Genomic DNA, 26,784 nt, shown 5'->3' with positions numbered 1-26,784 from the left:
GGGAGGTTCATCATGATGATTTGGGAGATTTCTCATTGCTTAACATGTCACTCTGTTTTTTACAAAAAGCAATTATTCCTATTGAACTAATAAACGAGCTAGCTTTGAATGTTGTAGTGGTAGTGTGTTCTCTCTTCTATTTCAGCTGTACATATTATTTCCACTTATTTTCCCCCAGAAACCTGTGAAGTAAATAAAGACTCTTTAATTGAATTCACAGGAGTGTGTCATAGGTTTATAGGGGTGGATGGACAGAACATCATCACGTCATTCAGTTGACAGTGGTGGCATTTCTCCCAGGTGCCAGGATAGAAACAGACCCATCAAAAAGCATCTCCAGCAATATTCCCTTTTGGTTGGTGTGTTACCTGAGAACATTTCAAAGTCACAAGCTGGAGAAAGAAATGCTTTCTTTTTTATGCGTGAAGTGGAGTGAGAAAGCAGTTGAAGACTTGATATTAATAGTTACACCTCCATGAAATGGACCTTGCAAAATGTTATCTTTTTACTTGGGAAAAACTATTAATAAAAGGAGGGGGATTGGTTTTAATGCAAAATGACAGTGACTTTTGGGATGGAAGCACTAACCTTGAAAGGTTTTACAAGAATGGACTTTGTTTGGATGAAGGTCTCTGTTTTTTCTTTGTTTGTTTGTTTCTAAACAATTTTCCAGCAGGACATATCTCCTCACTCCCTCTATTCTCAGAGGGTTTCTAATATGTCACTCCATTGTAATGCCTTGGTTTTTAGTCAGCTGATTGCCATTTTAATATAGTGGGGAAATGTGTCTGTAATTTGAAATGTAGATATTATACCAGAAGATTTCCATGCCAGTAGTCCATATGAATTATTTGAAGCAATTGATCAAGTACATACCTCCACTTCTAAGTGTGAGCAAAAGTTCTGAGAAGGAATTTAGAGGAAAGATATTTTATTCTAGTAAACAGTTTGCAAACTGGGGAGAAATAGCCCTCAGCTTAAACTGAAGGTGCATTTCAGAGAACAAAGGCAGGGTTTGTCTGGCTTTTATAGAGAAAGTTCCCATTTAGGTTTTCAGTCAGGTCCTCCTATGAAAAATGAAAGATTAGAACTTGCTTAGTTCAGATTGGTTGATGCAGCTGAGTTCTGATTGGTTGATGCAGGCCACAGCCTATTGGTTGATTCAGGTAACATGGGCAAGAACAGTTAATTATGAAAGTTTCAAAGTTAAGCGGTTGTATGGCTTTTCTGGGAACTCAGAATATGTGCGTAACCTCTAGTCAGCAAATGGCCACTTGGTTCTATTTTAAATTTAGGCCCCGTTTACCACTCAGGATTCATCTTGAGGGATTGACTTTTTCAGGTTCACACAGCCATCTCCTTCTTATAGCATATGCTAAAGAAATGTAAATTAATTAATTTGAAGGTTATGTAAATCTCATAAACAATATTTTTTCATACCTTCAATAAAGAAGGAGCAGAGAAGGAAATGTGGGGATCATGCCTACATTGTCTTATCTTTTTCTTTTCATCTTGAGGCTCTCCTTAAAGCAAGAAATAGGAAGTAGTGAGGAGGTAATGGGAATAGTAAACTGTTCTGGGAGAAGCTGATGCATTTAAACTAAGTCTTCACTTGGGCAGTGGCAACCACCAGTGACTTTCACAATCACCAGGTCCACGCAGGTCTCCAGGGAGAGTTGCAAAACTCACAAAGATAAATTAAAGTTTCCTTCCTTCCTTCCTTCCTTCCTTCGTTTCCTCCCTCCCTCCCTCCTTTTCTTCCTTCCCTCCCTGCCTCCTTGCTTCTCTCTCTCTTTCCTTTTTCCTTCCTTCCTTCCTCTTTCCTTCCTTCCCTCTCTCCTTCTCTCCCTTCCCCCTTTTCTTCCTGCTGTCTTGTTAATAATTCCTTCCCTTGCATTTTCTCAGTTTAACATATTGTAGGGCTTATTTGGGGAAATATCTGTCAGCCAGGCCCTCACCTTTATGGGTTAGTGCTTTTCTCTCATTTTCCCCATCCTCTTCAATCTAATTTTCTAAGGAGTGAAATCACTTGAATTAACAATGCAGCACTCCTCCCACCTCACTTTTGGGATTTAACGTGTCCCCCCATGGAGCTGCTAATTCCATGGAGAATGCATCTCACTTGGCACAGAAAATCCCCTAAATTGCAAAGCATCAAATAATAAGAGCTTTCCTGTGATCAAGAATTTAAAACCTGCTAGAAAAATTAATATATTCATCAAAGTTAATGATTATTGAAACGTATTCTTAGCTGCATGATTGTTTTCTTGTACCCTGATTCGCTGGATGTAGACTACAGTTTTTTTTTTTTTTTTCATTTATCCCCCCTAGGGATTATCATCAGCATTAGGTTTAAAGCATAGTTTTACAAATGTTTGCTTTTAAAATTCCTCAGTGTTTAAGGAGTTCTTACTGAATGGTGTTGCTAGACTTTTTCTAGCTGAGTAATCTTTTTTCCTTACTAACTCATATCGGTAAATTTGTTCACAAAAGTAGAAACATTGTTCATCTATAATAAACATCTCTGAGAGCCATAGCCATCACTAGAGCAGTGCACTTTTATGGAGATTATTCTATTTTTAGGGTTGCTGACCTTTTGCTTTTTTATTAGTTGCTATAGTGATGATCTGAGCTCTGCTTAATAGAGCTTTACAAAAATGATGACGATCAATAAGCTTGTTAATGCTAATGTTTATATTGATGGTTCCCAATAACACGTATCAAAATAAAATTTAGTCATGTAAATGTATTCAATAGTGGAATTGTGTATTTAAAAACACATTTTAAATAGATGTTTATGTAAGATGCAGGAGATTAAATGCATTCTGTGGCTTTTTTAGAAAAACTAGAATACCTTTGTGCAGACATAAAAATATGGAGACAGTTTGAAAGATCATTGTGAAATACACAATAAAATCATTTTATAACAGCAAACTTCAGAAGTTGGAAGCACCATGGCTAATGATTACTAAAGCAAAGTCAAGTCAGATAATTCTTTTAGTACCTATTCTAAGAACACTCTAGACCAATTTCTCCTCATATGCACCTGTATAACTACTAATGATTTCAGAGGAATTCCGAAACACTCAGGGGAAGAAAAGTTGGTAATCAGTTAAAATTCATCAGGCAAAGTAGCAGAACAGCACAGATTATGATTGTTTCTGAAGTTCACTTAACAATTTTAAATCTTTTACTTACTGATAGTAGATAAACTACTATCTTTGGCATTATAGTGAAATTTCTATGAACACATTTGTGAGGAATTTGATTCTTTTTCCTTCAGAATTAAATAATGTTTGTTTTCAAATGATAGTCATGTATTTTTTGACACATTGTAGGTAAAGTGCAAGAACATCTAAGATATTAAGCTCTTTAGCATTGTCAGTGCAAAGAGGACATCTGGGGAATGGCGAAACTATCAAGGCCCGTTATCATTGCAATTTGTTTAGATGCTAAGGTGCTGGTGTCAGGCTATTGCTTTCCAAGCATAGTCTCCCATTCTTTCTCTGTCCTGTGAAAAATCATCTGGGGAGGCAGTTTGCCAAAGGTTCACAGCAAGAAGATGGTAGCCCACAGGTGGAAGTGGTTTCTCTCTCTCTAGAACCTGGATTCCTCTCCTTCTCCTTGATGTTTTGAGAACCTAAGTCTCCTCAATTCTGCTCCCATAGTCTATCAAATATGCTCTAAGATTTATTAAAAACAAAAATCAACACCACAGTAGTAGGACAAGGGGATGAAATGGGATTGATGCAGAGGCTATCTTTAGTCAACGAAAAGGAAATGAACAATGTGTCAGTTTCATGTGTCAAAATAACTTCTTTGAAAAACACAGGAAATTATCTGTCATCATAGATTTTTCATGTATCACTTTTTTTCTAAATTAAAAAAAGATTTCTTAAATGCAAGATGAAGTTTAAGCAAAAAAATTGGCTTCATGTGTTTTTAAAATTAGAATCACAAATTTAATTATATCCTTATGTTACTTGGTTTCAATGATCACATTTATTTTTCTAAAATGAAAAGTCTTGTCTCTTATAGGAATACCACTAGTAGAACTTTTAGTGATTCTGTCATTTGAGAACTATTTACTGATCATCTACTATGTGTCAGGCATCATTGTAAACACTGGACATATGGCTGGGAACAAAGCAGGCAAACTTCTTCCTCTCCCGAAGCTTATGTCCTCTGGAGGGAATTGGGTAATCAATAAATGAGTATATGATGTGTCAGGTGGTGATCAGAGCTAGGAATTAAAATCAAGCAGGACAAGGGTCTTGAGAGTGTACAGGGAATGGTAAATAAGTGCTATTTTAGGTAAGGTTGTCAGCCAACACCACGGTCTCCCAACTGTCTTCTTGCATTAGGTTTCTAATTGGCCTATTCACTTTTATTCTTGCTTCTCTAGTGTCTATTCACACAGCAGCCACTCAGAATAAAAGTTAGATCGTGTCTCTCACCTACCAAAACCCTGAAACAACTTTTTAGAATAAAATTCACAGTCCTTTCCTTAATCCTTTCCATCCCACCATCACTCCTTCTCTCTTCCCTGCTTTTTTTTTTTTTTTTTTTGGTAGCACCATTCTTTCTTGCTTTTGTGTTAAACATCTGTTTAGTAGATGAATGAGAACATATATGACTCAAGAACAGGAATTTGGGCTCTTTCCTCACCATTGTATCTCCAGTACCTGGAATAGCAGCAACACATTGCAAGAGCCCAATAATTATTTTGGCACGAAAGAATGAATGTACATGCTTTAAAAGAGGACTGCTATGGCCAGGCATGGTGGCTCACGCCTGTAATCCCAGCACTTTGGGAGGCTGAGGTGGGTGGATCACCTGAGGTCAGGGGTTTGAGACCAGCCTGGCCAACATGGTGAAACCCTGTCTCTATAAAAATAGAAAAATTAGCTGGGCATGGTGGTGGGCACCTGTAATCTCAGCTACTCAGGAGGCTGAGGCAGGAGAATGGCTTGAACCTAGGAGGTGGAGGTTACAGTGAGCCCAGATCGCACCACTGCACTCCAGCCTGGGTGATAGAGTGAGACTCCATCTCAAAAAAAAAAAAAATAGTGTACTGCTGAATAATGGAGGGAAAATAGTAGACAGAAAAGAGTGAAATGCTTCAGAGATCCTAAAACAGATCCCATGGGCTAGTTTCCATTATCCTAATCATATTTCTTATTGTCATCTGCCATAACCATTCCTAGCTGCAGCCTAATCTCATTTTTTTTTCTCCATCTTTGCTTATACCACAGAGAGCCTTTACCAATGAACATAAGTGCATACTGTGTAGCTGAATATTCTGGATGTGAAATTTTGGTGATTGCAATTCCAATTCCAAAAATACTTAAAATGGTTTGATTTATGGTCATGTTCTTTCTTCTTTAAACTGTAGCATCACCAAATGCCCCAAAACTTGGACCCATGGAGCTGGCCATCATTATTACTGTGCCTGTTTGCCTCCTGTCCATAGCTGCGATGCTGACAGTATGGGCATGCCAGGGTCGACAGTGCTCCTACAGGAAGAAAAAGAGACCAAATGTGGAGGAACCACTCTCTGAGTGCAATCTGGTAAATGCTGGAAAAACTCTGAAAGATCTGATTTATGATGTGACCGCCTCTGGATCTGGCTCTGGTATGTTACCATTGTCCATTTTTTTAAAATAAGAAAACACTTTTATTTAAAAGTAAATAAAAACTTTTTAACAAAAAGGGCCCAAATATTATGAAGTCCGTCTTGAAAGGATACATGGTGAGCTCTGGTATAGGAACTCCTTTTAGTACCTGAGGAAGAGAAAAACCATCATGGCCTATAGAATTAAGTCTTTTTGTAGCTTTAGGTGTTCAGATTCTTACATTCACTTTCCTTCAGAATTTATTTCTGAAGCAAAAAAGCAATTTCCCTTCTCTCCTCCCTGCTTCCCCCCATTATGGTTACTAACAATCACTGTTGCTTTGTTGATAATGTTTTATGGACACAAAAGAGTTAGGGTTGTAGTATTTAAGGTGTTGAGTTCTGAGGGAAAGATGTTGGTTATACAAAGTAGTGTTCTTTGAGCTCTTTTGCTTGTGGGTATGAGGATTTTCAGAATCTATAGACACCCCCTGAGATGTGTGTGAAGCTAACAGAGAACTCACCTGAAATTAAATCAAGAATATGTTCTTAAAGCAAAGAAACAGAAGATTAAAGAGAGCAGTGCAGCATTCCTGTGCTGGCTTTTGCTGGCTATGGTTACATACATGACTGTCTTCCTCTTTAATGGAACTCCAGAACCCCAGGTAAAGCGTTCAAAGTACCAGGCTGTATTATAGCCTAAATGAGCCTTTCTCACAACACAAAGCATTTGAAGGTTTTTTATTTTTATTTTTTATTTTTTTATCTTTTGGCAGGAGGTTGGGGGAGTCGGGGGACAGTTTTCCCCAGAATAACAAACTCCCTAAAATGGTAGGGGATTCCATATATATATATATCCAGAAATCCTGCCAGCTCATGGTTTATGGAAATACGAACAAGAGTAACCCTAGGTAAGCTACTTCAGAGGCCCCTGCATCTCTTCTTGTTTTGGAAGGATCATTAAGATAGTAGCCCAACATTCTGAAGAACTCCCTTGCCAATGGCTTTCGGGAAAATCCAGGCAGTAACAATTAACAGAGGTAGGCAACAGAGGGCTGATAACATCTCTATGTGCATCCATATTTAGCATGAAGCTGCTTTGGATTCATCAGAAAAGAAAAGCATAATCAAACCCAGATAGTTCGCTCCTTCTGGGGCAAAATCACCTGGCCTCCCACTGACGAAGACTAAATGTTTACACCATCACTGTACACATTAGGTAGCATCTTTCAAAGGAAGAATACTGGTAAGAAAACCCCCAAACTGCAAAGTTTTAAAAACCAGAATTTAAATTAAAATAAATTATTGGCTAGACAACTGGCACCTTCCTTCCTTCCTTCCTTTGTCTCCTTCCTTCCTTCCTTTGTCTCCTTCCTTCCTTCCTTCATCTCCTTCCTTCCTTCCTTCCCTCCCTCCCTCCCTTCTTTCTCTTTCTTTCTTTCTTTCTTTCTTTCTCTCTTTCTCTTTTTCTTTTTCTTTTCCTTTCTTTCTTTCTCTCTCTCTTTTCCTTCCTTCCTTCCTTTCTTTCTTTCTTTCTTTCTCTCTTCTTTTTTTTTTTCTTCCAGATTCTCACCCTGTTGCCTAGGCTGGAGTGCAGTGGTGCTATCTTGGCTCACTGCAACCTCTCCCTCCTGGATTCAAGTGATTCTCCTACCTGAGCCTCCTAAGTAGCTAGAATTACAGGTGTGCCCCACTACACCTGGCTAATTTTTGCATTTTTAGCAGAGATGGAGTTTCACCATGTTGGCCAGGCTGGTCTCAAACTCCTGAACTCAAGTGATCTGCCTGCCTTGGCCACCCAAAGTGCTGGGATTACAGGTGTGAGCCACTGCACCTGGCCACATTTTTCTTTAAAATTAAAACTTGTTGATATTCAATACTGTTTCCTTCTTTGACTCTGACACTTTGAGGCCCACTGTGCCCTGATTTCTTGAATATTGACAACATTCTAGGCACAGAGACCTCTGATTTATGGCAAGTTTCTTGAAACCTTATATAATTTCTTTATAAGGTTCAAGAGGTTAAATAACTCTCTGCTTAATCCCCATCCCCAAAAACATTTTAATTATCTGAAGATGTTAGATAAAAACGTGCATTTTGGAACTATTCCTTAAATACATTTAAGATAACCAAAGATTTTCCTTTCAAATGAAAGCAATTCAGATTTTAATGCTAGAGACGGGGATTTAGTTTGAGAAAGTAGTCATGGGCTAGGGCAGAAATCAAAAATTAATGTTACATTTTCTTGTGTTTTTTGCATGTTTAAACCTAAATCTGGAATTACTGATTCTGGACTCTCTCATTTTCAGATTATTCTAAGATCTCTCATTTAAAAAAAAAAAGTAGTAAATGTACCCAAGCATGGATGATTTCTTTAAATACCAATCTGAAAGAGCTTTAGGCATTTTTCCCCCAAAGCCAGTTGCATACGTTTGGCAGTGACCAGTGGCTGAAAGTAACAGAAGGCCTCCCTGCCTTTGATAGTCAGAGAATGGGTGTATCCGCAGTGAGGCTTCAGTCATAAAAGCTCACCTGTAGGGAGGGGATTGGAGGAGGGGGGAGTCTGATTCCCTCTGCTTTTCTTAATTGGCCAGTAACTTTAAATGTGAGACAGTTTGTCAGATGCTAAGGAACAAAAACTGTGAAGCGTATTCTTGACCTGGTCAGGGACAAATTTCAAAGACATGCATAATGCCTGCAAGAGGGGAAAATGTACTGATGAGAAATGATGGTGTCTCAGATGGCTTCCAAGAAACTGGGTAGGTTGCTGCTTTTCTCTTGTGGTGTAACAATTCTGACTGATGGTGACATTATTGAAAGCTAACCTTCTACAACCCCTGGTTAAAAGATTGAAATGAACCTACAGGGAGAAGCAAAAATCCATGTATCTTCAAATGAAATGTCTAGGTGCATAACAGAAGAATTAGATTCATTTTGGTGGTTGCTTTGAAAGATACCAAAGCAAATTTTATCGAGTTTTAATGTCTCAATTTAATTGCTGTCTCGAGTACTTTATATATTGTTGTCTTACTTTGTTCCTGATCTGCACCACTGATTATGTACTTGATTAATTTGCAGTTTGAAAGCATAAGCTTATCTAGCTCTCCATCCATTTGTTGTGTTTTGGGTAGTGCTGGTTGTTGGTAGTGATGTTTCTGTGAGTGTGCATGTATGTATGTGGATAAGACTATAGGTTAGCAGGAGGAAGGGAGAGACTGAGATTGAGATTTGGCCTAATAATTGTTAGCATAACTTTTAGTGTGTGGTCAAGTAGTAAAATTGATTGTTGCCTGCAAAAACAGTCCAGGCTGGTTGCAGTGGCTCACGCCTGTAATCCCAGTACTTTGGGAGGCCGAGGCAGGTGGATCACTTGAGGTCAGGAGTTCGCGACCAGCCTGGCCAACATGGTGAAACCTCTTCTCTACTAAAAATACAAAAATTAGCTGGGTATGGTGGTGCACACCTGTAGTCCCAGCTACTCAAGAGGCTGACGTGGGAGAATCGCTTGAACCTGGGAGGTGGAGATAGTAGTGAGCTGAGATCATGCCACTGCACTCCAGCCTGACAGAGCAAGACTCCATCTCAAAAAACAAACAAACAAACAAACAAACAAAACAAACCAACAAACAAAAACAGTCTTATAGTTTGCTTCTAGACAGGAACAGTTTGCACTGAAGATCAGTGTTTTAGTTCTAGGTCTGCCTCTCACTAGCAGCATAATCCTGGGAAAGACTTTGATTATCGAGGGGCCTCAGTTTTGCCATCTCTAAAATGATAGGGTTGAACCAGATAATTTCAAAAGAACTTTCTGCCTGTAGGGTTTTGTGACTAATTGTTGAGATCCGTAACAGCAGATTTGTAGTCTGTGCTTATTTAGCCTGTGCTTATATGTCCATATGAGAACATATGAATGAGCAGTGACTAGTTTTAGGTGCAGGGACCAAAGCCCCCGCAAGACAGGGTCATTGCTATGAGGGTTCCCTAGCTGTCTGAGTACAAAAACAGTAACTAAATGTGACTTTTCAGAATAAATGTAGACTGTAATCTCTTTAACTATTTTTCCTTTGATTTTAAGAGTAATAAATGTCAATTGTGGAAATTAAGAAAATGTGGAAAATTAGAAAGAAGACTATCATAACTCACCCCGGTTTCACCAAGAGAAATAACCATCATAACATTTAGCATGTTTCCTTTTGAGTCTTATTTTCTGTGCATATTTTGAATAGCTAGATACACTTATATTTATAAGAATAAAATGTACTATGCTGTTTTTATTTAATATTATAGCAAAAGTATTTTTTCATGTTATTAAATACTTCTTCATAAGCATCATCATTATTATTGGCTCTGAGTAAGCCATCCTAAGATTAACATAATGTTAACCATTATTGAACGTGTAATATGCCAGATACTGTGCTAGGTGCTGAACATGCTTATTAATTCTCATATCATCTCTACGAGATGCGTAATATTGATTATCCCCAGTTTTTCAGATGAAGAAGCTGAAGCGCAGACAGGTGAAATAACTTGTGCATGATTACCAGGTGGCAGAGCTGAAATCTGAATCCGCCTGTGCTCTTAATCTCTGCACTTTATTTCACAATTATTCCATTACCTGACACTTTTACTTATTTTATTCCTATAAATAATAATAAGATATTAAACATCTTGACATAAATTTTTCTACATTTTGCATTAAGTATTTGCGACAGAATTCTAGAGGTGGAGTTAGTAGTTCAAAGAATATAAGCGTTATACATACATTCAGGATATATTTTCTTTGAAAATTTTTTTTTGTTCTGCAGAAAATATTCATTTGATATCTTATTTGACTATATCTTGCTTTTAGTGTAATATCATTATCTCACATGATCATTGTCTTTGATTCTTCACTTTCCAATTTGAGCTTGGTTTTGAAAAAATTCACAAATAATTATTTTGCTCTTCCAGTTGTACCAGGAACCATACATTTTATTTTAGAGGCTAACACTTCTTTTTTTTTTTGCTTTTACTCTTGTGTACTTAGTAACCTGACTGGCTTTGATGGGCAAATGAAGGAGATTTGCAGCAATTCTTGGAAATCAGATATCTGTAGCAGCAGGCTATGTTCAAAAAATTTTTACTTGTGAATACGACAAGACAAATACATATTCATAATTTGAAGTATTTTTTTCAGCATGCTTTGACATTAAATAAGTTTGCTATAATGGTACTTATTCCTTCAAAATAGATAAAATTATTAAAGCATTTAAATGTTTGCTTTTTTAAAATCTGAAAACTGATTATTGAGAGTTCTTTTCTGACATTTGTGTTTAATTATCAATTCCATCTTTTCTTTGGTTAGGTCTACCTCTGTTGGTTCAAAGGACAATTGCAAGGACGATTGTGCTTCAGGAAATAGTAGGAAAAGGTAGATTTGGTGAGGTGTGGCATGGAAGATGGTGTGGGGAAGATGTGGCTGTGAAAATATTCTCCTCCAGAGATGAAAGATCTTGGTTTCGTGAGGCAGAAATTTACCAGACGGTCATGCTGCGACATGAAAACATCCTTGGTTTCATTGCTGCTGATAACAAAGGTATTTCCAATCTAATTGTGTTCAACAAGTAAAAAATGCTGTCTAGAGCGAGACTCTGTCTCAAAAAAAAAATGTTGTCTAGTATCAGATAAGAAAAAATAAATTCATCTCTTCTTTTTTTTTTTTTTTCCTTTTCTTTTTCTTTTTCTTTTTCTTTTTTTTTTTTGAGACGTAATCTGGCTCTGTCACCCAGGCTGGAGTGCAGCGGCTCAATCTCGGCTTACCGCAAGCTCCGCCTCCCGGGTTCACGCCATTCTCCTGCCTCAGCCTCCCAAGTAGCTGGGACTACAGGCGCCCGCCACTACGCCCGGCTAATTTTTTTTTTTTTTTTTTTTTTTTTTTTTTGTATTTTTAGTAGAGACGGGGTTTCACCGTGTTAGCCAGGATGGTCTTGATCTCCTGACCTCGTGATCTGCCCGCCTCGGCCTCCCAAAGTGCTGGGATTACAGGCGTGAGCCACCGCACCCAGCCCATCTCTTCGTTTTAAGAAAGTCTATATGAAAGTCTAATTTATATAAAATCCTTTCCTCTTTCCCACGGATAAATATACATAACCATACAATGAAGCAGGGCAAATGAGTGATGGGAAATCATGATGTCCAGATAGCCAGGGCGGTGCTTAAAATGTTTGCTGACTGGTTTGGTGCAGGAACCAACTAATCAGAACAGAAGCCTCAAGTGGAACAGAATCCTGGAGAACTCTGCCACGCCAGGTTTACCCATTAGTTGCTGCTTGGTCATGAAGAGATACGGAGGGATCTGGGTGTCTAGGGCAAAGGAGTATCATTGGAACTTTTTGTTTGTTTTATTGAGACAGAGTCTCGCTATGTTGCCCAGGCTGGAGTGCAGTGGCGCGATCTCAGCTCACTGCAACCTCCACCTCCTGGGTTCAAGCGATTCTCCTGCCTCAGCCTCCCAAGTAATCCCAAGTAGCTGGAACTACAGGTGCCTGCCACCACGCCTGGCTAATTTTTGTATTTTTAGTAGAGACAGGGTTTTCACTATGTTGGCCAGTCTGGTCTTGAACTCCTGACCTCGTTATCCACCCCCCTCGGCCTCCTAAAGTGCTGGATTTACAGGCTTGAGCCACCCCGCCTGGCCCGGGAGTTTTGAATAGCAGCTATTTACCAACCAGGACAGAAATATTTCAATATTTTAATAACCAATACAGACATACCAATTAATACTAGCTGAATGTTCAACTTTGTTAGGGCTGTATTTTTCATCCGTATGACAGCCTTCATCTTCAAGACTCAAATTTTCTGAAAATATTATCTCTTTTGATTGTATTAGAATGCTGGCAAGTGAGACAATTTTAGTGAACTTTTCTATTAATGTTACTTTGAGCACGATTTGTATCTTGAGGCCACCATTAACGGTGCCAAGTAGTGTTTGTTATTTTTTGAGTTTCATGGAGCAAGTCAGAGCATCAGCTTTCTGATATTTAAAATAAGTACTTAGTTTTCCCAGCACCATTTATTAAACAGGGAATCCTTTCCCCATTGCTTGTTTTTCTCAGGTTTGTCAAAGATCAGATAGTTGTAGATATGCGGCGTTATTTCTGAGGGCTCTGTTCTGTTCCATTGATCTATATCTCTGTTTTGGTACCAGTACCATGCTGTTTTGGTTACTGTAGCCTTGTAGTATAGTTTGAAGTCAGGCAGTGTGATGCCTCCAGCTTTGTTCTTTTGGCTTAGGATTGACTTGGCGATGGGGCTCTTTTTTGGTTCCATATGAACTTTAAAGTAGTTTTTTCCAATTCTGTGAAGAAAGGCATTGGTAGCTTGATGGGGATGGCATTGAATCTGTAAATTACCTTGGGCAGTATGGCCATTTTCACGATATTGATTCTTCCTACCCATGAGCATGGAATGTTCTTCCATTTGTTTGTATCCTCTTTGATTTCCTTGAGCAGTGGTTTGTAGTTCTCCTTGAAGAGGTCCTTCACATCCCTTGTAAGTTGGATTCCTAGGTATTTTATTCTCTTTGAAGCCATTGTGAATGGGAGTTCACTCATGATTTGGCTCTCTGTTTGTCTGTTGTTGGTGTATAAGAATGCTTGTGATTTTTGTACATTGATTTTGTATCCTGAGACTTTGCTGAAGTTGCTTATCAGCTTAAGGAGATTTTGGGCTGAGACAATAGAAAGCTGAAACTGGATCCCTTCCTTACACCTTATACAAAAATCAATTCAAGATGGATTAAAGACTTAAATGTTAGACCTAAAACCATAAAAACCCTAGAAGAAAACCTAGGCATTACCATTCAGGACATAGGCATGGGCAAGGACTTCATGTCCAAAACACCAAAAGCAATGGCAACAAAAGACAAAATTGACAAATGGGATCTAATTAAACTAAAGAGCTTCTTCACAGCAAAAGAAACTACCATCAGAGTGAACAGGCAACCTACAAAATGGGAGAAAATGTTCGCAACCTACTCATCTGACAAAGGGCTAATATCCAGAATCTACAATGAACTCAAACAAATTTAAAGGAAAAAAACAAACAACCCCATCAAAAAGTGGGCGAAGGACATGAACAGACACTTCTCAAAAGAAGACATTTATGCAGCCAAAAAACACATGAAAAAATGCTCACCGTCACTGGCCATCAGAGGAATGCAAATCAAAACCACAATGAGATACCATCTCACACCAGTTAGAATGGCAATCATTAAAAAGTCAGGAAACAACAGGTGCTGGAGAGGATGTGGAGAAATAGGAACACTTTTACACTGTTGCTGGGACTGTAAACTAGTTCAACCATTGTGGAAGTCAGTGTGGCGATTCCTCAGGGATCTAGAACTAGAAATACCATTTGACCCAGCCATCCCATTACTGGGTATATACCCAAAGGACTATAAATCATGCTGCTATAAAGACACATGCACACGTGTGTTTATTGTGGCATTATTCACAATAGCAAAGACTTGGAACCAACCCAAATGTCCAACAATGATAGACTGGATTAAGAAAATGTGGCACATATACACCATGGAATACTATGCAGCCATAAAAAATGATGAGTTCATGTCCTTTGTAGGGACATGGATGAAATTGGAAATCGTCATTCTCAGTAAACTATCGCAAGAACAAAAAACCAAACACCGCATATTCTCACTCATAGGTGGGAATTGAACAATGAGATCACATGGACACAGGAAGGGGAATATCACACTCTGGGGACTGTGGTGGGGTAGGGGGAGGGGGGAGGGATAGCATTGGGAGATATACCTAATGCTAGATGACGAGTTAGTGGGTGCAGCGCACCAGCATGGCACATGTATACATATGTAACTAACCTGCACAATGTGCACATGTACCCTAAAACTTAAAGTATAATAAAGAAAAATAAAATAAAATAAAATAAGTACTCATAAAATATTGTACCCATGCTTGTGTAATCACAGATTTGATATAAAATTCGTTGATTATCTATGCTTTTTCTCTTCTTTTTTACGAAATTGTTACTCATCTACCTGTTCATTAGTGCCCCTAATAGGTAACAAAAGTGAGGAAAACTTGATTCAGTCAACTTTTAAACTTTAGCTCCAGTTAGTAATACTCATGAAGAACTTTATGGTAGAGTCAAGATTGTAACCCCAATCTAAAAAAGGGTTAAGACAAATTATCTATTAATGTCAGGGATCCACCATTGCCTGTGAAAATTAAGAACCTATAGTTAATTTTATCTAATATAAACTTAATCATAAAAGTACTCATTATTAATTGGATGGAAAAAGAGAGGCTTAGCATTTAGCATACATTTTGGCCATAATTATGTTTACTGATGATTTGCCATTTCTGATTTGCTAAGCAGAAATGGGGTAAAGGCAAGATGGCTAACCAAAAAAGTTCTTTCCAAATTTGTAACTACATATACTTTGAAACTATATCCAGATCACTGAGGATGAGACATTTCTCATTTAGCTGTTAAGAATGTTTTCTTTTCCCTCCTAATCTTGAGCTGAACTGCCTACTGGTTGGATTAATCAGCAGTGCTGTCAAAGCAGTTATGACTGTACATGGATCATCTTCATGGGCTAGTTTAATCATGTTTATTGGATTATAAAATAATATGCATTGGCCAGGCACGGTGGCTCACAACTGTAATCCCAGCACTTTGGGAGGCCAAGGTGGGTGGATCACCTGAGGTCAGGAGTTCGAGATTAGCCTGGCCAACATGGTGAAACCCTGTTTCTACTAAAAATAAAAAATAAAAAAATTAGCTGGGCTTGGTGGCAGACGCCTGTAATCCCAGCTACTCAGGAGGTGGGGGCAGGAGAATTGCTTGAACCCAGGAGGAAGAGGTTGCAGTGAGCCGAGATTGCGACACTGCACTCCAGCCTAAGCGACAGAGCGACATGCTGTCTCAAAAAAATGAATAAATAAAAATAAAATAATAATAATAATAATAATATGCACAAGACATATTATCCTTGGTTTTCTCTTCTTGAGTTTAACTGGTCTACCTCTATCATCTCTTAACTTGTCAGTGGCTTTTTGCATGATTCCAAATGATCTCTAACTTCACTTTCATTTTTTAATTCCTTTACCTTTTGCAACATTGACAGTTTCACTCTTTAGTCAACTGTCTGACAAAAGCATTGATGTGAGAGGGCAAGATAGCCACTTGTGTCAATCAGGGAGAGAGGTGTGAGTAAGGGTTATTTTTATATGTTGTATGTTAATGAGCTTTACCATGTTATGTTGACTTTTAAATTCTTAGGAAATTTTATCACTACCCAGATTTGGAAATTAAATATTTGGATAACAAAGAGCTGTCGTATATACAGCATCTGGCCAGATAGGTCCTTAGCAAATGTTCATTATAGATCCTTTTCCTGAGTGTCAGAACTAGTCAGGACTGCCCAGGGTTACTGTAGACATTTTATTTCAAAAGCTAAAGCTCACTCTACTAATATGTAGAAAAGTTTTAGAGTAATTTCTTTTCTAAAAGTCTTTTATAAGCTGGATTAGGTTTTGGCTAAATGAGGTAAATCATTTGAAAATGTCTAGTAATAGTGTTTGGCTCTTACTATAAGCTTTTGGGGAAAATAATCAACTCTATATTTTGAAAGGTGAATAACATCAACATTTTTAGAATGTTAGAGCTTTTATGATAGAAATAATACTTTGCATAAATTTGTTATATTTCTGATCTTTATTGGTATAATTTTTCTTAAAAGCTCAGAGTAGTTTATAACACACACTGAGCCTAAATGCATCTCTCAGTGGTTTCTCCTATAATGTGGTTACTATTGCCAGCAGGTATTGATAGAGAGGAAATAAGAAAGGAGTTGTTCAGTTGTTAGAATCAATCACAACCTCACAACTTTCTATTTTTATGGTGGGCACATATAACAAGTTCCAACATATCAATATCTTCAGGAATTCATTGAGAATTTTTTCTTTACTAACTTGGACTGTAAGCATTACCACTGAAGCAATTAACTTTGCTTTGTTAACAATACAGATTAAACACTGATATTTGTTAAAAGCTTTTGGCTTCTTTCTCAATATGTATTTACAACAACAAAATTACATTTTCTTGTTAGATAATGGAACTTGGACTCAACTTTGGCTGGTATCTGAATATCATGAACAGGGCTCCTTATATGACTATTTGAATAGAAATATAGTGACCGTGGCTGGAATGATCAAGCTGGCGCTCTCAATTGCTAGTGGTCTGGCACACCTTCATATGGAGATTGTTGGTACACAAGGTATGTATTTCCTTTTCATTTTTTTTCCACTTTGAATATGAGGATAGAAGTACTTAGTTATATTTTAATTTATTAGGAGTAATTAATTATTATTTCTTTAGGCTGGGCACGGTGGCTTATACCCATAATCCCAGCATTTTGGTAGTCTAGGTGAGAGGATCACTTGAGGCCAGGAATTTGAGACCAGCCTGGGCAACATAGTGAGATCTCCATCTCTACCAAAAAAAAAAAAAAAAAAAAATCTGGTTGTGGTGGCACATGCCTTTAGTCCCAGCCACTTGGGAGGCTGAGGTGGGAGGATCACTTGAGCCTGAAAGGTCCAGGCTGCAGTGAGTTACGATTGCACCACTGCACTCTAGTTTGGGTGACAGAGCGAGACCCTGTCTCAAAAAAAAAAAAAAAAAGTAAAGAAACAATAAAGGTAATTTTTAAAGCTAAAGGTATTGTCATGATATAGCCAACTCTCATCAGTTGCTCACTATTTTGTATCTTATCCATAATAATATTTTAAAAAATTTATTCCTAGTGGTTCTATCTTTGCCATTTAGCATATGTACCCAGAGATCTTGCTTTAGTGGCAAGAGAATACAAATCCAGAGAATACAAATAATTTTAATGTTTACCTTTGATAATTAAAAAGTAATTGGAAAGTATAATATGATTTTGAAAAAAATATTTGTATATCACGTACTTGAAGCTAAATAGTACCTACTGCCATTTCTATTTGTTGAGTTAAGAGGTTGGCTCTAGAGAGTCAATTAGTCTAGACAGGGCAGTGGTTCTCACATTTGAACTCATGATCTCTTTACACTCTTAAAATTATTGAGGACTACAAAGGTTTTTGTGTATGTAGCTTATCTCTATTACTATTTACAATATTAGAAATTAAAACTGAGGAATTTAAAAGTACTTATTAATTTGCTTAAAATAACCAATTAATTGTTAACATAAATATTTTAAATATAACAACTTTTTTTCTAATACAAAAACTGATTAAGTGAAAATAATGGTTTTGTTTTACATTGTTGCAAATCCCTTTAATGTCTGTTTTAATGTCTGGACTTTCATACCTGTTCTTCATTCCGTCTGTTCTCATATGTTGTTTTGGTTGAAATATGTGAAGAAAAGATGGCGTCACACAGATGTGTAGTTAGAAAAGAGTTGCAAGGACCTTGGGGATCTTTTGGCTACAATTGAGAACTGCTGGTGTGGGGTAATAGAAGTTTTCAGACTTATTTTGTAAAACAATATTTGCCATGTTCTTATGAGCACATAGCAGTACTAATTCTTTCCCCATCTATTAAAAAATGTTTGTTAGTGATCTAGTCATCTAGTGCTCTAAGCAATAGAGGCATGGTGATGAACAAAACAGCTACTGTCCTTATTCGTTTACAGTTTACTTGGGAGAGACAGATGATTCAGCATGTACATAAATAAACAAGATAATTTAGATAGTGACAAGAGCTTTGAAGAAAACTCTTTTTGAATTAGCTCATTTTGAGCTAAGTCTTCAGAATGATTTCTCTTGAACAGTCTCTGGTAAAGAAAAAAATGAATATGTTCTTCTTTGCTTCATAGGTAAACCTGCTATTGCTCATCGAGACATAAAATCAAAGAATATCTTAGTGAAAAAGTGTGAAACTTGTGCCATAGCGGACTTAGGGTTGGCTGTGAAGCATGATTCAATACTGAACACTATCGACATACCTCAGAATCCTAAAGTGGGAACCAAGAGGTAAGATGACTGACTTGGGTAGCATAGTAAGATGTGAGAGTGCCCAATAAGCATGAATGTCCTCATGTGTGTGGAGGAGGCTCAGGTCCAAATAGGAAACCACTGGGCCCAAGAAATCCAGAAGTCTTCTCTGGGTCACTGAGAAGTTAGTGGGTGCAATGGTTATAAAGCAAGGAGAGCTGGCACTTTGGGCCATATGGATTGCAGCCATTTAGGTACAGAGTCCAGTGGAGAGAAATGATGGAAGAGATAGTAGTGTATTATTTTTAGTGTGCCATTTTCTGAGAATGCATTTTCCTACAGATAAGAAAAAAACGTCAGCAGTATGCAGCTCCTCCAAAGCTTTTATATCCCATAAATGAACTGAAACTCAGGACTAGTTCTACATACTCAGATTCTATACAACAGACACAGAATCAATATGTTGAAGTAGATAGGTAGGGACTCTATATGCTGAATACACTTATGTGCTACTATATTCCCTTATTCTTTAAATATATTATATAACAATTTATGTATTACCTATACTTTTACTTATTATTAAATCTCCCAAATTGATATGTATTAAGATAATATGAATTTGGATACAATTCCCACTTTCAAGGAACAGAATCTCTGAAGATTAAGAATGAGCATGAAGTAACAACATATACCACACATGTGTCAGGTCAGGCCCATTAGGAATGGGATTTCTGGTGTTTTTCTTGTTATAGCCAGCCTGTGGCCATATGGCCAGCCTAATTCCAATTATTTTCACTTGAATTTCAGGCTCTACATTACTTTGGCAAAATTCCAGAGTTCATGACCTTGAAATTAGAAACAACCAAAATATTTTCTTGGAGTTGTTAAAGGCCCTTGAGAGTAGAGAAATTCTAAGTTGCTATACCTGGCCTTCAAGCCATATTTGAGATTCCAGGACAGTGCCTGTGAATGCCTCTTGTGATTCACTGGGAGACTTTCATAAGCCCCAGGAACACTTCCGGGCAGTTTATTCACACTGGGCAGCCCTAAGGAACTTCTTTTCCCTATACAAGAAAAGCCTTACCTTGCCCATCTGATTATCCCCACATCAGGAACCTTCAGGGAAGCCTTGGATGCTGGATTCCTTCAGAGGATCTAACACCCTTGCAAGAACTTGGGAGGGTGTTGCATCCTCACTTCAGTATTCTGGGAAATCTCCAAAATCTCCCTAGTACAGCAAGGCTCAGTCAGGCCCATGGACTGTAGATTTCTTATACTGACTCTTGTTCAAACGTGGCTATATTTTTTTGGAGCCAATGTGTAATAAAATTGTTCACTGAGAGAAAGTATGGGTGGAGTGCTGCTGAACACACTTGATGGTTGAGCCAATAATTATTGTTTAATTTTATTCTATTATAGTGCTTCAAATCTGCCTTTTAAAATGGCGTAAGCTATCTTAATTTATTAAGATTGTTTCACTGGACTGCTATAAAGTCATAGACAGAATCTGAAATGTACATGTTTTTGAAGGTATATGGCTCCTGAAATGCTTGATGATACAATGAATGTGAATATCTTTGAGTCCTTCAAACGAGCTGACATCTATTCTGTTGGTCTGGTTTACTGGGAAATAGCCCGGAGGTGTTCAGTCGGAGGTAAAATTTTGGAAATATCCTTTGTGTTTGCCTTTCCTTGATACTCTGAATACAAGATGTGATATTCTATCTTTTTCCCCTAAGCACTATATTCAATCAGTTTCTTAGTATTTAAGAGAATACCTTTTGGTGATATATTTCCAGTGGCAAAAGTGGGATATCTTGCATGTAATGGAGATTTTATATTGTGATTACTGCTTAGTGGGGTGACAGTTCCCCTGATAATTTTTGTTTCCATGTGACACTTTATGAAGTACTTGAAAATTATTTGAGTTTGTAAGCTGTAAGCTGGTATTCCTAACTTATATCCCAAATAAGTTAAATGATTTGCTGAGGCAACAGGACTTGAAGGGTTCAGTTTCTTAAGCTTTTCTTGTTTTTTTCTTCCCTGTGATATGATAAATACTGTAGGGTTGGATAAAGGTATGGGAAGAGGTGGGCAAAGACAAACTTCCTACCTTTACTGCTCCCAGTAGTTTAGAACTTAATAATGCACCTGGGCATGGTGACTCATGCCTGTAATCCCAACACTTTGGGAGGCTGAGGCGGGCGGATCACTGAGGTCGGGAGTTCGAGACCAGCCTGACCAACGTGGAGAAACCCGTCTCTACTAAAAATACAAAATTAGCCAGGCATGCCGGGCATGGTGGCTCATGAGCTGAGATTGCGCCATTGCACTCCAGCCTGGGCAACAAGAGCGAAACTCTGTCTCAAAAAAAAAAAAAAAAAGTACTTAATAATGAGAGGAAGAATTAGGGAGGGGGAAGCCCTGTAAATATATCTGATGAAACAGTTGCATCAGTGGAGAAAAAGTTAAATGCTGGTAGAAAATGGTTTAGAGTTTCCACTTTCAAGTGAGACAGACTTAGGACTAAGCGTTGGTTTAGCAATTCCTTGAATGTCTGATTTCAGGCAAGTTACTTGGTTGTAATTTTCTCATCTGTAAAATGAAGATAATACAAAAACTGATCCCATGGGCTTTAAGGATTTAATGAATTAATTCATGTGAAGCTTTTAGTACAGAGCCTGTTCACAGTAAACATTCGATTAAAGACCTGCCATTATTAAACTATTGTCTTTTTTCTGCACTTTGTAGTGATGTCATTTTGCATTACATTAATCTCATTTTTTAAAAAACCTTGCAGACTTTATGCAAAGCTTCTAAGGTTAAAATTATGTCTGAATGAGCAAACATACATACTTTTTCTCTTTTATTCATAGATGATATTATAAAACATTCAGGGATCTACAACTGTTTATAGAAGCAATAGAATTATAGTGGTGCCGAACATGGACACTAGGGTTTGAATTCCAGATCTGCCACTTACTAGCTCTATGTGTCTGAACAAATTCATAGCATTCTGTGCTTCAGTTTCCTCATCTACAAAACAGAAATAATGTTGTACCTTCTTTAGTCAGTAGTTTTGAGGACTGATTAGTTAAAACCTGTAAAGGCCTTAAGGCAATGCACGGCAAATAGCAAGATTTCAAACATGTTAATAATTTTTTGTAAAAATTTCATATTGATATTAGTCTAGATTTGCTTTTAGATTTTGTCCTTAACTTTTCTTCAACTGTAAAAATAGTAATTTAGCAGACGTGAATTGTAGTTAGTTGTCTAGTATTATGGCATGTCTTACATATTTTAAGTTAAAAGCACTGAAGTTAATTAAAAAGATTTTATAAGGGATTTCTTGGAATTTAAGTAGTATTCTAATAATTGAGGTCGTCTTTGTCTTTGAGACTCTTTAAATATTAATCTTCATGTTGAACTGTCTATCTTCAACTACCTTTGGCTTCTTCTCCAGAACATTCTCAGGTTCAGTAGTTCTAAAGTCTAAATGTAAGAAACCCAACGTTAAAAAGATTGCCTAAAAGTTTTCAAAGAGAGAGAGCTGTTTTGTTTTGAAAAAGTTATCTGATGGGAAAATATACGTACTTCATTCACAAAGCAATGAAGCTGTGCTACAAATTTCATAATCAGAAGAAAGTAGGCATCACTTTTAAATTGTATAATGGCATTTTAATTGAGTAAAAATTTACATAATTTTAATAATAGAAAAATAAAATTTATTTTATATAATTATAAAATAGAAATGTTATATATTATATAATTATAAAATTATGTTTTATATTATAATTTTATATAATCTTATATAAATTTTACAGTTATGAAAACATTTATAATACAAAATTTAACTTTATGTAACTATTCAACTGGATGATTTAAACTTATATCCTTGATTTTATAGTGACACATTATTTTAATAAACTTGACTTTCCAGTTCCCTGGGGTGTCACTTGTGCCTAGAAAACTTAATTGGTATTATTTAAAATAGACATCTTTGTTTATTATTTGCACATGGAAATTTATTATACAAATTTCTTACAGGAATTGTTGAGGAGTACCAATTGCCTTATTATGACATGGTGCCTTCAGATCCCTCGATAGAGGAAATGAGAAAGGTTGTTTGTGACCAGAAGTTTCGACCAAGTATCCCAAACCAGTGGCAAAGTTGTGAAGTAAGGCCATGTTTTTATCTATATTTTTCTTATTATATTTTTGAGGTGAGTATCGGGGAGACTTTTCAGAGACCATATAGTTTTTCCAATTCATTCCATATATGTAGACGTATGTCTTTTTATAAGTCTTCAGAAGGATTTTTTTTCCCCTTTAGTGCTGTGCATGCATAATGCTAGGTTACATGACAGTAGCAAATCCTGAAATCTCAGTGACTTTCCACAAGACTTTATTTCTTGCTTACACAAACTGCTCTGCAGGTTAGGCAACTCTCCATGGCACCTGTTCTCATTGCAGTAACTCAGTAATCACTCTGATCTGATCCTTGGACACATAGTTTCCAGATCTCTAGGTCAGGTGAAGAGAGGAGCTGGAAGATCACACACTGACCCTTTAATGCTTTGGCATCAGGTGACACACATCTCTTCCACTTATGGCTCCTACCAGAACTTGTCACATGGTCCCACCACCTGCAGGGGGGCTAGGAACTGCAGGGAACATGGGTAGACTCAGTGGGTAGTTAATGTCTCTGCCACACAGAATATTACAATTCCAACCATCTTTACATTCAATAAGTTATACCTCATCTCTAACCTGCTAAAGTTTGAACTTATTCTCTCATTAGAAAAGCTCCCTCACATCAGAGACTCCATTGTTATTTATCTTGTCATCTCCAGCAAACCAGTATTTAACCATAATGTACTAGACAAATAGTAAGTGGTTATTGCAATGCTTGTTATGCCTTATGTGAAGATAGAGATTTTTTCTAGCTCTTACAAGGAAAAAGAGTAGAAGGTGGGAAAAAGACTCTAAACCATCTAACTAGTTCCAGAACCATTCTGATACTTTAATCTCTCTCATTTCAGTTATTGCTGTCTATTTTTTTTTTGCCATATTTTAATGTAATGAATGAGATCTTTTTTAGGTGATGTCTTTTAGTCTGGCTTTGTTTTGGGGAATATTTTATATAGTTGCCTTTTTGCCTCATTTTTCTCTTCCTTCATGTTTCTCAACCCTTTTCTAATTTAATCATGTTTCTCAATCCTTTTTCTAATTTCTAATTCAAAACACAAGATTTGTGTTTTGTTATTTTTATATTTTGTGTAGATGTCTTACCTACATACTTGAGAAGCAAATTTTGAAGCATTTATAATTTAATTGAAATTAAATTAAAAATTTTCTAATATTAATAATTTATGTACACGAAACAATATAAACTTACAGTGTTTAAAGTATAATAGAATGAAAACTAGTGAATCCACTACCAGGTTTGAAAAACAGAACATTTTCAATACCTTTGAAGGTTCCTTACCCCTCTGAGAGGTTACTTATATTATAATCAATTATTTCTTTACTAATTTCTTGCTTTGCTTTTGAATTTTACTATATGTATTTTTTTAGAATATATACACATATCCAGAATAACAATATGTTGTTTACTTTTGCATATTTGTGAAACTTACATGATTGAAACTTACTGTAGATATTCTTTTCAAAATGTTTTTACTCTCCATTATATATGTGTAGCTATAATCTGTCCATTTTCATTGCTGTGTAGTATTCCATACAATAGAAGCATGTGCTATATCTATGAGGTGATGATACAGCATTTTGCTTTAGTTTTTTAATGCAATGACTTACATTTATAGATTTTCCAGTGTTAAACCAAATATACATTCTTGGAATAGACCCAACATAGTCATTTTAGTGTGAACAATTTTGTACATTCCTGATATATGCATTTTTTGTCCAGTATTTTGTTTCTGTCTTGTTTTATGTCAATCTCATGTAATAGATATTGGCCTCATTTTATACCATCATTATTTAGACTTATTCACATGTTTATCATTTTCTTTGCTCAACATTTCTTCTTACTTCTCAAATCATTTTCTGACTTCCTGATGTGAATCCTTTAAAAGTATTTTATTTAATTTTTTTAGAGAAGACCTAGTGGTTGTAAGATTTTTCAGTTTGGGGGTATCCAAAATGTCTTTATTTTGTCCTCAATCTTGAACAAATAGTTTGTCTAGCCATAGAAATTTAGGTTAACAGTTATTTTCTCTAAACACCTTAAAGTTATTATTCCACTATTACCTATCTTCCATTAGTGCTATTGAGAAGTCAGCAATAATCAATCAATAAATTTTTAGTTAATTTATCTTTTCTTTATGACTACTTTTAAGAACTTCTCTGTCTTCAGCATTCTGCAGTTTCTCTATGATGTCTTCAGTATAGATGTCTCTGGTTAATCTTGCTTGGAATATTTGGACTATCTAATTCTAGTGGTTTGTGGCTTTCCTCAGTTCTGGAAAATTTGGAGTCATATTTCTTCAAATAGTTTTTTCTCTCATTGTTTCTATTACTCAGTTTTGGAGAACTCATTAGATGTATGTTAGAGCTTTCATTACACTTTGCTTTTTTTATTCACTCGTATTTTCTATATTTGTGTCATTATGGTATGTATCTCTCAAGATTTATTTTTCAGTTCTTTAATTCTGCCTTCAGATATGTCTAATTTGCCATTTAACTCATCCATCGAGTTTTCTACTTTATTTATTTATTTTTGAACCTTTATTTTAGAGCATTTAGACTCTTTGTATGTGCCAAGCCTGGCTCAGTCCATAGGGATATGCCGATGAGGGGGCCACAATCCTGTCATCATGGAACTTAGAGGATAATGAGGAGTCAGGGCAGAGAAGTGAACAACGTATATGTTGCTCAAAACTGGAGGCAGAATTCGTGCTCTCCTGAACTCTAGTCCATGGTCCTGCATAGCTACTTTATTTATTTATTTTTTTGAGGCAGAATCTTGCTTTGTTGCCCAGGCTGGAGTACAGTGGCATGATCTCAGCTTACTGCTACCTCCACCTCCCAGGTTCAAGTGATTCTCCTGCCTCAGCCTCAGGAGTAGCTGGGATTACAGGCATGCACCACTATGTTGGCCAGGCTGGTCTCAAACTCATGACTTCAGGTGATCCACCCGCCTCGGCCTCTCAAAGTGTTGGAATTACAGGTGCGAGCCACCGCACCTGGCCAGTTGTTATATTTTTGATATCAAGATATTTTATTACTTTCTGAAACATTCTCATTTTTTACTCATATTTTGTATTTCTCTTTCCTTTTAAAAACATATTTTATATACTTATATCATTTAATTCTAGCATCTAATGTTTCTATAGGCCAAAACTACTATTTACAATGGACTCTTGCTTATGGTACCTTTTTTCCTCATGTGTTTGTGAATTTTTATTATGAGCTCAGGTTTACTGCAATGTTTAAAGGCACGGGCTTGTTTTTTCCTTCACCAAGAGCCAAGACTTAGGCAATTTCCGTTAGAAGGACTTAGGCAATTTGCCTTAGAAGGTTTCAGGGAAATAGTCATCCTTAAATTGAGGGCTTTCTAAGCCTTTTTTTTTTTTTTTTTTTTTTGGACAGAGTCTTGCACTGTCACCCAGGCTAGAGTGCAGTGATGTGATCTGGCACACTGCAGCCTTGAACTTCCGGGCCTAAGCAATCCTCTCACCTCAGCCTCCTGCATAGCTGGGACCACCATGCCTGGCTAAGTTTTTAAAATTTTTTGTAGAGACAGGGTCTCCCTGTGTTACTCAGGTTGGTCTTGAACTCCTGGGCTTAAGCAATCCTCTCACCTCGGCCTACCAAAGTGCTAGAATTACAGGCATGAGACACTGCGCCTGGCTGGCATCTTGATCTGAAACTTTCTGTGTGCTGTGGGCTGTACTCTCTATTACATGCGATCCATCAATTCCAAAGTTCTAGACCATGAGAGTAGCAGATACCCCTATGGCAGCCACTTGCTTCAGCGTTTTCCTGTATTTCTCTGGTTTCATGCATTTTCATTGTTTTCCCCTCTTAGTATTTGTCTTATCTCTTTGCTAGTTCATTTTTAAAGTCCAGGATTTTTGATATTTATACTTGGATCATAATTTTTATTGTAGTATAATTTACATTTGGTAAAACTCACAAATCTTAGTATAC

General features: G+C 36.9%; 1 protein-coding gene across 2 annotated transcripts in view; it reads left to right on the top strand.

The window, feature by feature from the left end:
- The window catches only part of ACVR1C (activin A receptor type 1C), a 98,114-nt gene that overhangs the window by 63,523 nt on the left and 7,807 nt on the right, over nt 1-26,784 (top strand). Inside the window, exons 3-8 of one of the 2 annotated variants that reach the window (XM_034954306.4) lie at nt 5,396-5,635; nt 10,959-11,189; nt 16,749-16,916; nt 18,495-18,651; nt 20,143-20,267; nt 22,660-22,790. In XM_034954306.4, coding sequence (XP_034810197.1) covers nt 5,396-5,635; nt 10,959-11,189; nt 16,749-16,916; nt 18,495-18,651; nt 20,143-20,267; nt 22,660-22,790 — 1,052 coding nt within the window. The remainder of the gene's footprint in view (nt 1-5,395; nt 5,636-10,958; nt 11,190-16,748; nt 16,917-18,494; nt 18,652-20,142; nt 20,268-22,659; nt 22,791-26,784) is intronic. The other variant, XM_063595378.1, reaches the window with a different exon arrangement.

Source organism: Pan paniscus, chromosome 13 (assembly GCF_029289425.2).
Source record: "Pan paniscus chromosome 13, NHGRI_mPanPan1-v2.0_pri, whole genome shotgun sequence".
NCBI classification, from domain to species: Eukaryota; Metazoa; Chordata; class Mammalia; order Primates; family Hominidae; genus Pan; species Pan paniscus.
Note: the sequence above shows the minus strand (reverse complement) of the source record. Positions and strands in the feature narration are given on the sequence as shown.